This window comes from Aethalodelphis obliquidens, unplaced genomic scaffold, assembly GCF_003676395.1.
Source record: "Aethalodelphis obliquidens isolate GAN/ISIS:26980383/991018 unplaced genomic scaffold, ASM367639v1 scaffold1, whole genome shotgun sequence".
Taxonomy (NCBI): domain Eukaryota; kingdom Metazoa; phylum Chordata; class Mammalia; order Artiodactyla; family Delphinidae; genus Aethalodelphis; species Aethalodelphis obliquidens.
Window position 1 is genome coordinate 58,572,929 of NW_020837945.1, and position 15,278 is coordinate 58,588,206.

General features: G+C 34.7%; 1 protein-coding gene across 1 annotated transcript in view; it reads right to left on the reverse strand.

Annotated features, from left to right (window-relative positions):
* Positions 1-1,677: 1,677 nt before the first annotated feature.
* SLC9C1 (solute carrier family 9 member C1) overlaps positions 1,678-15,278 on the reverse strand; it is an 84,603-nt gene continuing 71,002 nt past the window's right edge. Inside the window, exons 18-25 of the mRNA XM_027119360.1 lie at positions 13,777-13,828; positions 12,405-12,553; positions 8,580-8,705; positions 7,345-7,443; positions 6,643-6,816; positions 3,706-3,837; positions 3,389-3,574; positions 1,678-1,893 (exon numbers count right to left, since the gene is read on the reverse strand). Of these exons, the coding sequence (XP_026975161.1) occupies positions 1,678-1,893; positions 3,389-3,574; positions 3,706-3,837; positions 6,643-6,816; positions 7,345-7,443; positions 8,580-8,705; positions 12,405-12,553; positions 13,777-13,828 (1,134 nt within the window). The remainder of the gene's footprint in view (positions 1,894-3,388; positions 3,575-3,705; positions 3,838-6,642; positions 6,817-7,344; positions 7,444-8,579; positions 8,706-12,404; positions 12,554-13,776; positions 13,829-15,278) is intronic.

A 15,278-nucleotide genomic window follows, 5' to 3' on the forward strand; every position in this document is an offset into this window, starting at 1 on the left:
TGCAGTAATCAAGACAATATGGTACTGGCATGAAAACAGAAATATAGATCTATGGAACAAGATAGAAAGCTCAGAGATAAACCCACGCACCTATGGTTAACTAATCTATGACAAAGGAGGCAAGGATATACAATGGAGAAAAGACAGTCTCTTCAGTAAGTGGTGATGGGAAAACTAGACAGCTACATGTAAAAGAATGAAATGAGAACACTCCCTAACACCATATACAAAATAAACTCAAAATGGATTAGAGACCTAAATGTAGGACCAGACACTATAAAACTCTTAGAGGAAAACATAGGAAGAACACTATTTGACATAAATCACAGCAAGATCTTTTTTGATCCACCTCCTAGAGTAATGGAAATAAAAACAAAAATAAACAAATGGGACCTAATGAAACTTAAAAGCTTTTGCACAGCAAAGGAAACTACAAACAAGACCAAAAGACAACCCTCACGATGGAAGAAAATATTTGCAAATGAATCAATGGACAAAGGATCAATCTCCAAAATATATAAACAGCTCATGCAGCTCAATATTAAAAAAACAAACAACCCAATCCAAAAATGGGCAGAAGACCTAAACAGACATTTCTCCAAAGAAGACATACAGATGACCAAGAAGCACATGAAAAGCTGCTCAACATCACTAATCATTAGAGAAATGCAAATCAAAACTACAATGAGGTGTCATCTCACACCAGTTAGAATGGGCATCATCAGAAAATCTGCAAACAACAAATGCTGGAGAGAGTGTGGAGAAAAGGGAACTCTCTTGTAATGTTGGTGGGAATGTAAATTGATACAGCCACTATGCAGAACAGTATGGAGTTTCCTTAAAAAGCTAAATATAGAATTACCATATGATCCATCAACCTCACTACTGGGCATATACCCAGAGAAAACCATGATTCAAAAAGACATCTGCAGCCCAATGTTCATTTCAGCACTATTTACAATAGCCAGGTCATGGAAGCAACCTAAATGCCCATCGACAGCTGAATTGATAAAGAAGATGTGGTACATATATATAACGGAATATTACTCAGCCATAAAAAGGAACGAAATTGGGTCATTTGTGGAGACATGGATGGATCTAGAGACTGTCATACAGACTGAAGTAAGTCAGAAAGAGAAAAACAAATACCGTATATTAACACATATATGTGGAACCTAGAAAAATGGTACAGGTGAACCAGTTTGCAGGGCAGAAATAGACACACAGATGTAGAGAATAAACGTATGGACACCAAGGGGGTAAAGCTGTGTGGGGTTGGGGGGGTGGTGTGATGAATTGGGCGATTGGGATGGACATGTATACACTGATGTGTATAAAACGGATGACTAATAAGAACCTGTTGTATAAAAAAATTAAAAAAAATTTTAAAAAATAATAAAGTTATTCATTTAGTCATGTGATTTATATCTCTGTTGTTCAGACAGTGCAACAATATTTTCACTATTATTGCTATATAAAATATTTTAACTTTTGGGATGAATTAGGAATTCCCTCATTAATTACTTTTATACACAAATAATGTGTATAATATATAATACTATTATATGTGTTTGTTTTTATAGATTAAATATTAAAATTTCTAATAACTTAGATGTTCTCAGTTTTAATTCACACATTGGATATCAAATATGGCAGTTAAAAGGATTCCTCAGTACTCTAGGTAGAATGCATACAAGTTTCCAAATACATATAGGAGTATTTTACAAAAGGAAAGTAAGTTCCCAATTGCTCAAAGAAATCTAACATACCTGATGCTACAGGATGAGCACGTTTACGTGAAGTTATATACTTTCTAGTGTTCCACCTGAATTTTTTTGAATCAATCGCAGTTCGAACAATTGCTACCTTTGTGAAATCTTCAGTGCCTTGTATCTGAAAGTTGACAGATTACAAGCTATATCATACAGTTGAATGTTTCTGTTAGGCTACTATCTCAGACCCTCTCTAAATATCTGGGCCTGAAAATTGACAGTAGCAATAGATATTAGATATCTTTAAATACCTGGATATGTTAGTTTTGTGAGAGTCAATATTCTACATACTTTCACTGATTTTTAATTATTTTGCTCATTTTTATTACAAATGAGAAAAATAATCGAGTTAATCATCAATGACCCTTTAAAATATCACCCAGAAAGTTTTTCTATGTGGCAGGAAGAAAGTTTGAAAATCAATGGATTTCAAGAAATCTTCCAACCTTGTGACTGTCTTCAATATGCTTTGAATAACATTGGTGCCCAAATCCACAGTGAGCAGAGTTTTATGCCTAGGAGAGTAGACAGAGTTGGGCAGGTTTGGGCTGCCTTGAGAATCTCTTACTTGGTCATCTAAATTCCCAACCAGCACCCCCCAACTAAGCTCTATTGTTATGTATTCAAGAATAGAGTTGGGGAGCACCATAGTTAAGAATAATGTTTTACTTCCTCTCACTTGGCATCAAATTGATGCTAGTGGCATCCACGTAGAAAATTTTCTTGTGACTGTTTCTCAGCTTAGAATTCCTCTTATTCCCACCTCAGTTTTTTCCTTGTGTCCCAAATCTACCTTTTAAGCACTTCTACCATAGCTGTAAATGTTTATTAATCTATTTATATATGTTTCTTTTCGCTTGGTTGAGAGATCTCTTGAGGGCAAGCTTAAAGTCTCATTCATCTTGACCACTTTAGCATCTAGCACTGTTTCTGTCATAGTTGCTTTTAAAAAGTACCTGATTTAATTGACTCTAGGTCCCTCTTTCAAGTTACTTTCTTTAGCTGTATTTTATGTGTCCTCTGATTCCTCCTGACATGTGCCTCTCTTACTCTACACACACACAGACACACACATAATACAGTCTTACTTCTTTCTTTCTTCTCATGGCACAGCTTCTCATTTTAATTGGAAGGGTAACCCAACAGCTTAAATATGAGAAGTCCTTCATTTCTACATTCACTTTGAAAGTATCTGGGGAAATACCACTGGTACTCACTTCAGCATGGGACTGACAGAACATTTTTAGAGCACTGCTGTTACAGTCCAGAGAGAGTAGTCCTTCTGCAATATGTACATGAACTTAATAGGTCCTCTTTTGCTATTCACAGTTGCACCAAAATCTAACTGTGGTCAAAATGTATAGCTTGGCCCAATTCATTGACAGTGAATAGGAATAGCTTGGTGTTTGGGCTACCCAGTGCAAAAGCAATCAATTAATTTGGTGTGTGTTGTGTGTGTTGTGTGTGTGTGTGTGTGTGTGTGTGTGTGTGTGTGGGTATGGAGGTGGTGGGGGAAAGGGAGAGAATGGGAAGGTGGAAAAGTGACAATTTTTCTAACATTAACACATTGGACAAATGGCATATTGACCTGAAGATTTGAATCAATATTTCTTTACCTGATGGCATGTTATAGGAATTAAGAAAGGAGCCTTATAAGCTTTTCGTAACTGACAATCTTCCACAGCTCCATGAATGAGGATGACATAAATTACAGTTTCACCATAGATATCAGTTTTGGTGTTCTTTGGTATATTTTTTACATAAACGTTACAGAGTTTTAACTGCATCTTGTAATTCCAATCCTATAAGAAAAACACAATTTCATAGTCTATTGTTTATAAAGTTTAATATAAATTCCTAAATAGTTAATTTCTAACAAAACTTTAGGGCTATTTCACTCAGAGAAATACAATTTTATATAAACACCTCTTACCTCATAAGATAAATGTTCCCTGATTTTTTTGGCAGTAATAGAAAGTCCAAGTTTTAGCCACATTTTATATTCAATGTGAGGACAGAATTGTTCAAAAGCTTCATACAAGTGATGTTTGGGAATAAAGTATGCCTGGAAAGAAGAGGATATCAATTTTTTTAAGTCTTTTGTTGAATTTGTTCCAATATTGCTTGTTTTATGTTTTGGTTTTTTGGCCACGAGGCATGTGGGATCTTAGTTTCCCAACCTGGGATGGAATCCACACTCCCTGCATTGGGAGACGAAGTCTTAACCACCTGACTGCCAGGGAAGTCCCAGAGGATATCAGTTTAACATTTCATCCTGTGCACCCATGATTTAATGAAATGAGGTTTTCCCATTTATATATGTAACATTAAAGCTAATAATTTCAATTATATAGATTCATGTTATTTCCTGGAAACCTAATAAAATGTATCTATTTAGTAAATATTTGTGCAATCTTGTCATACACTAAGCACTAAAAGACTACATGATCCAATGAGAGGTTCTTTATTATTCTTACAGGTTCTGAAAAAAATAGAAAACCAAGTATCAAAGATCATTTAACCTTTTCTAAAGACATAAGTATTTCTAAAAACACATTATTTGAGGGAAGCGAGTGTTTTGGTCAATAATAAAATGCGGATACTAACAATGAACAGACTATTGGCTATTAGGAATAAGCTGCTATGAATACAGAAGACATTGTGTATGTTGGTTTTAATTTCTCTTAGTAAGTATCTATGAGTGGGGTTGCTGGGTAATAGGGTAAGTGTGTATTTAACCTTATGAGAAACTGCCAAACTGTTTTCAGATGAAGTTGTAACATTTTACCCTTTAACTAGCCATGTATGAGAATTTCAGTTGCTTCACATCCTTGCTAATACACTGTTCAGTTTTTTTTATTTTTAGCCAATGTAGTAGGTGTGTAGTGATAACTTATCATGATTTTAATTTGCATTTCTCTGAGAGCTAATGATATTGATTATTTTCTTCATGTGTTTATGGGCAATTTGTATATTCTTTTGTGAAGTATCTGTTCAAATCCTTTGCCCAATTTTTAAAATTAAAGCATAGTTGATCTACAATATTATACTAGTTTCAGGTGTACAACATAGTGATCCAATATTATTATAGATTATACTCCATTTAAAGTTATTACAAAGTATTGACTCTATTCCCTGTACTGTGCAATATATTTTTGTAGCTTATTTATTTTATACATAGTAGTTTGTACCTCTTAATCCTCTACCCTTATTTTGTCCCAACCCCTTCCCTCTCCCTATTGGTAACCACTAATTTGTTTCCTGTATCTGTGAGTCCATTTCTGTTTTGTCATATTAATTTGTTTGTTTTCTTTTTTTAGATTCCACATATAAGTGATAACTTATAGTATTTGTCTTTCTCTGACTTATTTCACTAAACGTTAATACCCTCCAGGTCCAACCATGTTGTTGCAAATGGCAGAATTTCATTCTTTTTTTATGGCTTAGTAATATTACCATATATATGTATATAATATATATATATATTACCACTTAGGTTGCTTCCATGTTTTGGCTGTTATAAATAATACTGCTGTGAACACTGGGGTACATGTATCTTTTCGAATTAATGTTTTCATTTTCTTCATATACCTATCCAAGAGCAGAATTCCTGGATTATATGGTAGCTCTATTTTTAGTTTTTAGGAACCTCCATACTGTTTTCCATAGTGGCACAAATTTACATTCCCACAAACAGTGTACTAGGCATCCCTTTATCCACATCCTCACCAACATTTGTTATTTGCAGACTTTTTTTTTTTCACTTTTTGACCACACCTTGCAGTATGTGGGATCTTAGTTCCCCAACCACGGATCAAACCTGGGGCCCCTACGGTGGAAGCACAGAGTCTTAAACACTGGACTGGCAGGGAAGTCCCATTGTTATTTGTAGACTTTTTGATGATAGACATTCTGACAGAGGTTTTATTACTTCATTAGGGATGGCAAAATGGAGATATTCTAATTCTGTCATTCTATATTTGTTAGCTGGAATTCTTCTACACAGAAGAATTTTTCATCATTTTTTTTTTTCTTTTTAGCTTCCTTGAAAGAGTTCATAGAGGAAAGGCAAGATAAATGTTTAATTTTTTCTTTTTTAAAAGAAGCAATCCAGAATTCCCTGGTGGTCCAGTGGTTAGGACTCCGGGCTTCCACTGCCAGGGGTCCGGGTTTGACCCTTGGTTGGGGAACTAATATCCCGCAAGCTGTGTAGCATGGCCAAAAAAAAAAAAAAATATATATATATATATATATAGTAAAAAAAATAATAAATAAAACACGGTCCTTTAAAAAAAAAGAAGCAATCCATTTTCAGAGACATAAATTGATATCCTAGCAACCTTTATGGAATAAAAAAATAGGTGTCATTATCGACTTATGGGTTTTTATATATTTTGGAGGTTCAATTATTTACAGTCATTATTTTTTCTGAGTTCACATTAGGCCAGTGGAAGTCTCTGCTGCTTTGAGGATTTTGTCCTCAATTGTGTGTCAGGAAACTTCCGTCCACTTTGCTCAACTTTTCTAGTAATAAACCCCAGCTCTTTGACTTGTTCCCTTCCTTACCCTCCAAATTATGGTATTGATAGTTAACATATCCCATCTAATTTTCCCATGAGAGATCTCATATAACCAGTTTTTCTGGTTAAATCCTTGTTTCAATATGGTAGGTTAACTTTTACAAACCATTTTGTTAGGACATTATAGTGTGTTCATAAAATTTTATAACAAGTTTTATTTCTTTATCATCCTTATTTTTTAAAAAATTGTCGCTAGACTGTAAACATATACAAGTACAAAAATAACCTTAAATTTTGTACTAGATATTTAACAAAGTACAACAGTAAGACATTAGGTGATGTTTTCTGACCTCCACTACAGTTTTGCAGGTGGCAGAATATTTCATAGGTTCATTAGTCAAGCAGTTTAGCTCTCCTATTATTGCCCCACTGATCACAAAGTCTGTGTAAGTTATTTGGTAATCTTTCTCCTCTGACTCCCAGATTATTTGGTCAATTCCCAAACCTGGCTTTGATCTTTGAAGCTGTTCAGGAACAAAGAAAGAAAAAAAATACATAGGCCAGTTAATTTACCAAAACTATTTAATTTATGGCTTTTTCCCCCTTTGGTTTTAACAGTTTTAATATTTATATATTGTTTGAGAACACGTATTACTCATAACTTTTAAAGTGAATTTATTAAATTAGCAATGACTTGGAAAAAAAGCATTCTTAAATACTCTGATCTTTCTGATCCCACATACTCACTCAACCTATACCTGTCTTAGAATGGCTAAAAGCCCAACTCAAACATAAGATAAATAACAATGTATATTATAATTTTCCATCTTAATGCTGATCCTTTGAGGTTTCTTGTTATCAATAGCAACGTATGACTTAAAGGTGATGGCTGGTATTATCATTGTGTCTGAGGAAGAAAATTGTTGTTTGGATAACAGCTGCTGTCCAAAAAAAGGAATAATGGAGTTCTTAACATTGAAAGGTATTTATTCTGTATTATGTAACTTTTTAACTAGTGCTCACAAGGGCATTTATAAATGTCTCTGCCTTACCTTTACCATGCCTGAAATAATTACATAAATTCCTTGGGGCTCATCACCTTCTTCAAATATATCATTTCCACAATCAAATGTTACAACTCTGGATCTTTCCTAAAAAATATCACCAAATACATAAGCCATAAATAATATTTTAGTGGTGATTGGAGTTTACATTTTTTAAAAAGTTGTACATTTTTAAAGTAAATGTTACTTTAAAATATCTGAAATTTTGTGTTAGTAATAAATTTGTAAGAGAAAATAGGAATTATGGCTAACAGAAGAAGGTGGATATTCACAGGTATATGTAATTTCAGATGGGGTGTTCATACGTAGATTAAAAAACAATCTAATCTAGGAATAAGAATGTAGTAGAAGGATGAAAATATTTCATTTGGATGAAAGATAGGACAGATAGAAGCTAATGGCACATATGTGTCTTATACATACTCGTGCTCTAAACAGCTGATGAAGTAATAAAAAAATTCATTCATTCAAAATATTTTAAGCAGGTGAAAAAAATATAATTTGTCTTTTGTTACTTATTTGATATAGAAAAAGATGTTAATAGAACAGGTTAAATCTCTTTATTTGTTCATCCCACAAACACTTACTGAACACCCGCTATGTGAGATGCTACATGGTAGGAGTTGAGTATTCAAAAGCTGGATGAGGTAAAAATTATAGTAGGGGAGAGAGATGTAAAGATAATAATTGTAATATAATGTAATGATGCTATAATAAAGATATACAGTAACAGTGGTGATTCCTTTGGTCTTCCAAACTCTGGATGGACCATAGGATGTTCTTCTACTGGTGGGGTATTTGACTCTAAAGCCTGCTTTTCAGAGTACCTGTGGTGGGGGTGTTTCCAGAGAAGCAATAAGCAGAGGAGGTTTTTGGGGAAAAAATGAAAGCAAAGAGCATTTCAAGATAAGTAAATAGCACTCACAGAGGAATGGACTTAAAGAACAGTATAAAGTTCTTGGGGTACCATGAGTGGTTCAGTATAAATAGAGTATGGGGTATATGACACATGGGTAACAGAAAGTAAAGATGGAGAGGTAGGCAGGAGGCAGATTGTGGGAGAACTTTGCATGTCATTCAAAGAGATTTTGATTTTATCCTACAGGTAATCAATGACATTTAGGTAATTTAAAACTGAAGAGTATCATGGTTAAATCTTTACCTTTTAAAATATCATTTGCTGATACGTTAGAGATAGTATTACTAGCAAATACAAATATTACCTGAATAAAGCTTATATAGTCTTGGTCTTTATCTAGCCATGGAATATGATAGAGTGCTTTGTCAACAGTAAGAGGTTTGTACATAGGTTGAAGATCAAGTATCTCTCTTTTTCTGGCCATTATTAACTAAAACCACAAAAGTTAAGAAAGGAGATGAACAAAATTGGTGTTCACAGAATGTTTAAAACAATTATGGTTTTATATTATTTCCTTTTCTTGCTCTTCTGAGATTTTTGTTCTTCCATGGAAACCTTCAACCTCTCCCGTTATAGCATTTTTCTATGTTATCATTATTCTGAAGTCACAGATTACTTTTAAAAGTAAATCTTATATGTCCATGCCACTCTCTCACTTCGTCCCAGCTACCAAATGTAAAATAGATAGCTAGTGGGAAGCAGCCGCATAGCACAGGGAGATCAGCTCGGTGCTTTGAGACCACCTAGAGAGGTGGGATAGGGAGGATGGGAGGGAGATGCAAGAGGGAGGAGATATGGGGATATATGTATATGTATAGCTGATTCACTTTGTTATAAAGCAGAAACTAAGAAAAATAAATAAATCTTTTACCGAAGTATAGCACATATGCAAAAAGTGCACAAATCATAATGTCCATCAAAGAACATTTACCACATGAAAATATCTGCATAACCAGCACCCAGATTAAAAAATAAAACATTTATTGAACCCTAGAATCCTCCCTTATGTTCTCTTCTAGTCATTACTTCTACCCCAAATTAATCACTCTTTTTCTATTACCATAGTTTAGCTTTGTCTGGTTTTGAACTTTATCTGCATGAAATCAACGAGTATGTACTTAGTTGTGTCTGGTTTCATCTGCTCAACATTATGTTTCTGAGATTCATCTATAATGTTGCAAGGAGTAAACATTCATTCATTTCATTTTCACTGTTGTGTAGTATTATATTTTATGAATATACCACAGCTTTATTTATCTGTTGTTGATTGACATTTGGGCTGTTCCAGTTTTGGACTTTTGAAATGCTGCAGTGAATACTTGTTTGCTGTACATATGTACTCATTTCTGTTGTATATATGGTTATATAATCTAATTTCTGGGTCTTAAGATATGTATATGTCCAAATTTAGTAGATTCTGCCAAATAATTTTCCAAAGTGATTGCATCAGTTTATATTCCCACTCTAATGTTCCAGTTGCCGACACTTGGTATTGCCAGTATTTTTGTCTTTATTTTAATTTTAAGTATTCTGATGGTTGTGTATTTGTATTTACTTTTGGGTTTAATTTACATTAAGCTTATGATGATATTTGGCATCTTTTCTTATGTTTATTGGCCTCTAGAATATTCTCTGTTAGGAAGTGCCTGTTCATATCTTTTGCTGATTTTTTTTTAAAAAATGAATTTTCTGTCCTGTTCTTATTGATTTGTAAGATATTTTTATATATTCTGAACATGAGCACTTTTTTGGATATATTTATTTTGAAAATTTCCTCTACCTTTTTGTGGATCATCTTTTCATTATCTTGTATCTTTTTTTGTCTCTCATTTTCTGCATTACTCTCTTCTTTTGTATTTAGTTGATTTTCTGTAGTGAAACACTTAAAACTCCTTTCTCATTTATTTATATGTAATTCTTTAGTTATTTTCTTTTCTATTACCACAGGGGTTACATTTAGCATCCTAGAATATAACACTCTAATTTGAATTTATAACAGTTTAACTTCCATAACATACAAAACTCTGCTCCTTTAACAGTTTCGGCCCCACCCCTTGCCGTTGATGTCATAATATTACATCTTTATGTGTTGTCTGTCCAAAACACAAACTAAATATTTTTAAAAATGCATTCATCTCTTAAATATGACATTACAAGACAAAGCTGTAATAATTCTAGCTTTTAGACTAATAATTACTTTAAAAATATATTACTCTCTTAAATCATGTAGAAAACAAAAAAAATGGAGTCAGATACAATTATTACAATAATACTAGCTTTAATAATTGCCCATGTATTTACCTTTACTGAGATTTTTATTTCTTCCTATGGGTTTGAGTTATTGTCCAGTGTCCTTTCATTTCAATCTTCATGACATGTTTTAGAATTTCTTTCAGGGCAGGTATAGTGGTAATGAACTCCCTCAGATTTTGTTTGTCTGAAAGTGTCTTAATTTCCCTCTCACTTCTAAGGACATTTTTGCTGGATATAGGATTCTTAGTTGACTATTTTTTCTTTTAGTACTTTGTATATATCAGCCCATTTTCTTCTGGTCTCCAAAGTTTCTGATGAGAAATCTGCTGATAATCTTATTGAGGATCCTTTGTATGTGATGAATTTTTTCTCTATTGCTGATTTCAAAATTCTCTCTTTATCTTTCAGCAATTTGATTACAATGTGCCTTGATGTGGGTCTATTTGAGTTCACCCTACTTGAAGTTCACTGAGCTTCCTGGATGTTAATATTCATGCCTTACATCAAATTTAGAAAGTTTTCAGCCAATATTTCTTTAAATTTCCTGTCTGTTCCTTTCTCTCTCTCTTGTCTTCTTGGGACATATACATCGCATGTGTTGGTCCACTTGATGGTATCTCACAAGTCCCTTAGACTCTGCTCACTTTTCTTCTATCTTTTACTTTCTATTCCTCAGATGCTATAATTTCCATGGTCCTGTTTTCAAGGAGACTTATTTTTTTTTATGCCTTTTAGTTCTTGCCATGTGGTGTTATACATATTTTACCTTAGGTTCATTCTTAAGGATTTAGAGTTTTTAATTGCTATTGTGAATACAATATTTTTCCACATTTTCTTTAGTTGTGGAATAATTTTGAAAGTTGATCTTGTTTCTGGAAACCTTATTGAATTATTTTATTGATCCTATATTATCAATTTTAAGTTAATTCTCTAGGGTTTTAGATTAAACAATCAATAGGAAATAACAGTTTTATTCTTTTTCCAAAACTTCCATCTCTCAAGTTCCTTTTATTTTTCTTCTTGATCTGGCTAAGACTTACAAGCACAGCATTCACTACCTGGAATGGTACTGTTCTGACTTTAATGGGAATAATTCTAAATGTTTTGCCATCTAATACAATGTTTGCTTCAGATTTTTAATAGATACTTTTTATCCAGTTAAGGATGTTACTTCTTTTATTAGCCTTTGAACATTCTGAATGAGAGTTGGATTTTATCAAATGACTTTTCTTCTTTGATCTCTTAATAAGTGAGTTATATAGCTATTTTGGGAGACAAAACCTTCTTAGTCATAGTGTATTATGCCAGATTCAACTAGCTACTATTGTGTTAAAAAGTTTTATATATGTATTCACAAGTATAATAACTTTTTTCCGCTTATACTATTCTCGATTTGGGGAATAAATTTTATACTTACAGAATGAGTTGGGACCCTCTCTAACTTTTTACATGTCACAGTACCATTTAAATAACTTAGAGAAAGGAAATGTAATTAATTCTTACCCTATAATTGAGTGTTCTTATAAATCATAGTTTTTATGGAAAAAGTTGTTTGAGTGTCACAGGTAACTCCCAGGAACATATTGATACCCAGTTTAGCCTAGGATGAGGAATAGTTTCATTATACCTTTAGTCTGGGTGCAAAGCGTAGAAAGAAGTTGTCCCTCACTATGGCAAGAAAGGAAAGGGAAGTTGACCAATAGAACTGCAGGAAGGAAACTCTCTCTGATAGGTGCTTTTCTTTAGACAACTATTTTAAGTTATATATTTATATTGCAGGAATGGCCTATATTGGAAAGAGCCAAAAGTAGGTTTGATGATCATAAATAACTATATATCAAGTAAGTATATTTGTTTTGAAAATATTCTACCATACCTTATTAATTTCAAAACCTTCAATTTTATGAAGAATTCCTTTTAACCTGAAAACTTTAACAATTTCTCTAGCCAAACTGAGCATGACATTAATCTCCTCCTTTGTTTTCATAGTGACAGCGATTTCTGGGTGGTCATACTCTAAGTAGCCTGAAAAATAACAAAATATTTTCAGAGGAAATAGGACATTGCTTAAATATTTCATGTGGACAGTAAGCTAATATTTCTTCTTTAAACTCATGGAGTATAACCCTCACCACAGGGAAATGTATCTCTCCCTGAAGAGGTCTCTACAATCAATCAAAATTCACCAGTAGTTACAGAATTCTGCCTGACATTTTCTTGTTGGCAGCCCATACCTGTGTCTAAGCCCGTGAAGGACAGACAGCCCTAGTCCTAGGATCAAAATTATACTGAAGCACCTATGCTGGACACTGAGAGGCTCTCCTGGGCTCTAGGTCTGGAGTTCATGACCCAATTTTTCATTCTGTTTAAATGAAGATTTCTGACTACAGACTGTGTGCTTAAATATGGCTTCTGATCAAGTTCTCTCACTCCTCCTGGGTCATTTCCACCTGTCCTGCCTGGGCATCTAGATCACTCATCTATGTTCTCCTGCCTGTCTGATGTGGATTCCTGGATGCCCATGAGAGTTTCATCCACTTAGGACTTTTTCTTGGTCATGACCTCTTGTCTGGCTTGACAACCATCTGCCATGCAAGATCTCTCATGCTTGGCCTCATTCCCAGGCTTGCTGTGTTCTTTTGTTGTCCACCATCTGGTACCAAACCCCCTTCTTCTCCATACATGTAAACACTGTGCTATAGGGATGTGTCTGTCTCACTCCCAGGATTTGTGCTGCACTAGGACCATGAATTGGTGTGATTCAGAGAACAGGCTGTTGTCACGTTTGGGCACTGAGTCTCCTAGCAGTCACATCAGCGATCTGTGAGGCTCTGTTCCGATTTCAACTCGTTTTAAAGCCTAAATTGTCAGATGGCAACTCTGTGGCAAACGGAGGAAAAAATAGCTTCTTTCCTTGTGTTGCTCAGGAAGGTATGTTTGGAAGAAAACAGAATTTATAAGGTGATAAAGACATGCATAACCATGGCATGCAAATGTGTTTTCTTTAAACAGAAATTAAAAGTCCTTCACTGTGGTATAAGGCAGAGAGAACAAATGTGGAGGGGTAATATTACACTATTCTCATCCAGCCAAAGATACGATCATGTTGATTGTTGAAGTTATTCATTTTATTATTGATAGTAAGTAGGTCTCCTCAAAGATCAGTTTCGTTATCAAAACCATTGCCTCTCTGAAGAAACGATGATAAGAGATGGTCATGTTAGATCTGTAGGGTGAGAGGTACCTACCTAGCTCTTCCATAGCATGTCCTGTATTCTTCGTTATTCTCCTTAATAACATCTACGGAACAAAAGAAATGTTTTGGGAAACAAAACTGTTATAAAATGTCTTTACATTTGCAACTGATGAATTTTTAACCTAAATTAATAACTTTAGGGCTTCCCTGGTGGTGCAATGGTTAAGAATCCGCCTGCCAATGCCGGGGACATGGGTTCAAGCCCTGGTCCGGGAAGATCCCACATGCTGTGGAGCAATTAAGCCCATGCTCCACAACTACTGAGCCTGCGTGCCACAACGACTGAAGCCCGTGTGCCAAGAGCCTGTACTCCGCAACAAGAGAAGCCACTGCGATGAGAAGCCTGCGCACTGCAACGAAGAGTAGCCCCCACTCACTGCAACTAGGGAAAGCCTGCAAGCAGCAATGTAGACCCAATGCAGCCAAAAATAAATAAATAAACTGAATTAAAAAAATAACTTTAAAGAAAAATATGATGGGGAACTTTTCAGGAATTAGAATTGAATTTTGTGCAATGAATTTTATTTTACTCTAGCAAGAGTGGTGGAGAGGATAAGAAGCGGCATTACCTAGGCTAATTTTGAGAAGCCTAAAGGTAAGTCATATATTTTTTCTTAAAGTAACTTACTTTAGGATATTATTGATTCTGAAAACTGCAGGCATGCTAGTACTCTCCCATTCAATTTTTGATAGCCTCCAAATTTCGGAAACAGGTGTGGCTTTCAACCTTAAATGAGATAGAAGTTTTAACCAAACTATGTGGGAGCAGAAATGAGGACTGAAACTGGCCAATGTCTTAGAGATTCAAGTCCTTCTGTATTTTCTACTGTGTATCCTCAATATGAGTGGTTATAAAGGTAATAATATGCAGCAAAATAGTTTTATAGTTACAGGTGGTGAAGAGAGAAAAGATACAGCTCTTTGTATTCAACTACATATTGAGTGTCAATGTTCTCAACTACAAAGCTTTGGACATATAGCATATAGAATATAGCATTCAGGGCTTCCCTGGTGGCGCAGCGGTTGAGAGTCCGCTTGCCGATGTAGGGGACACGGGTTCGTGCCCCGGTCCGGGAAGATCTCACATGCCGCGGAGCGGCTGGGCCCGTGAGCCATGGCCTCTGAGCCTGCACGTCCGGAGCCTGTGCCCCGCAACGGGAGAGGCCTCTCCCCACAGTGAGAGGCCCGCGTACCGCAAAAAAAAAAAAAAAAAAAAAAAAGACTATAGCATTCAAATGTTCTAAATTATCTTGAAAGGTGACTGCTTAATTCCACATAGCTGGCAAATTTGTGGGGACATATAATCTGCCTAATTAAGAAAATGAAAAATAAGGTCTAGAACTTAGGCCCTAGCATTCTCTTTGCTGTTTATTAGCTATGTGTGTGACTTTGGCATAATCATTTAACCTCTCTTGGCTTCATTTTTCTCATCTGTATAATGAAAGAATTAGATGTGATTTCCCTCTAAGTAAGTTATTGGTACTCCTTTCCATT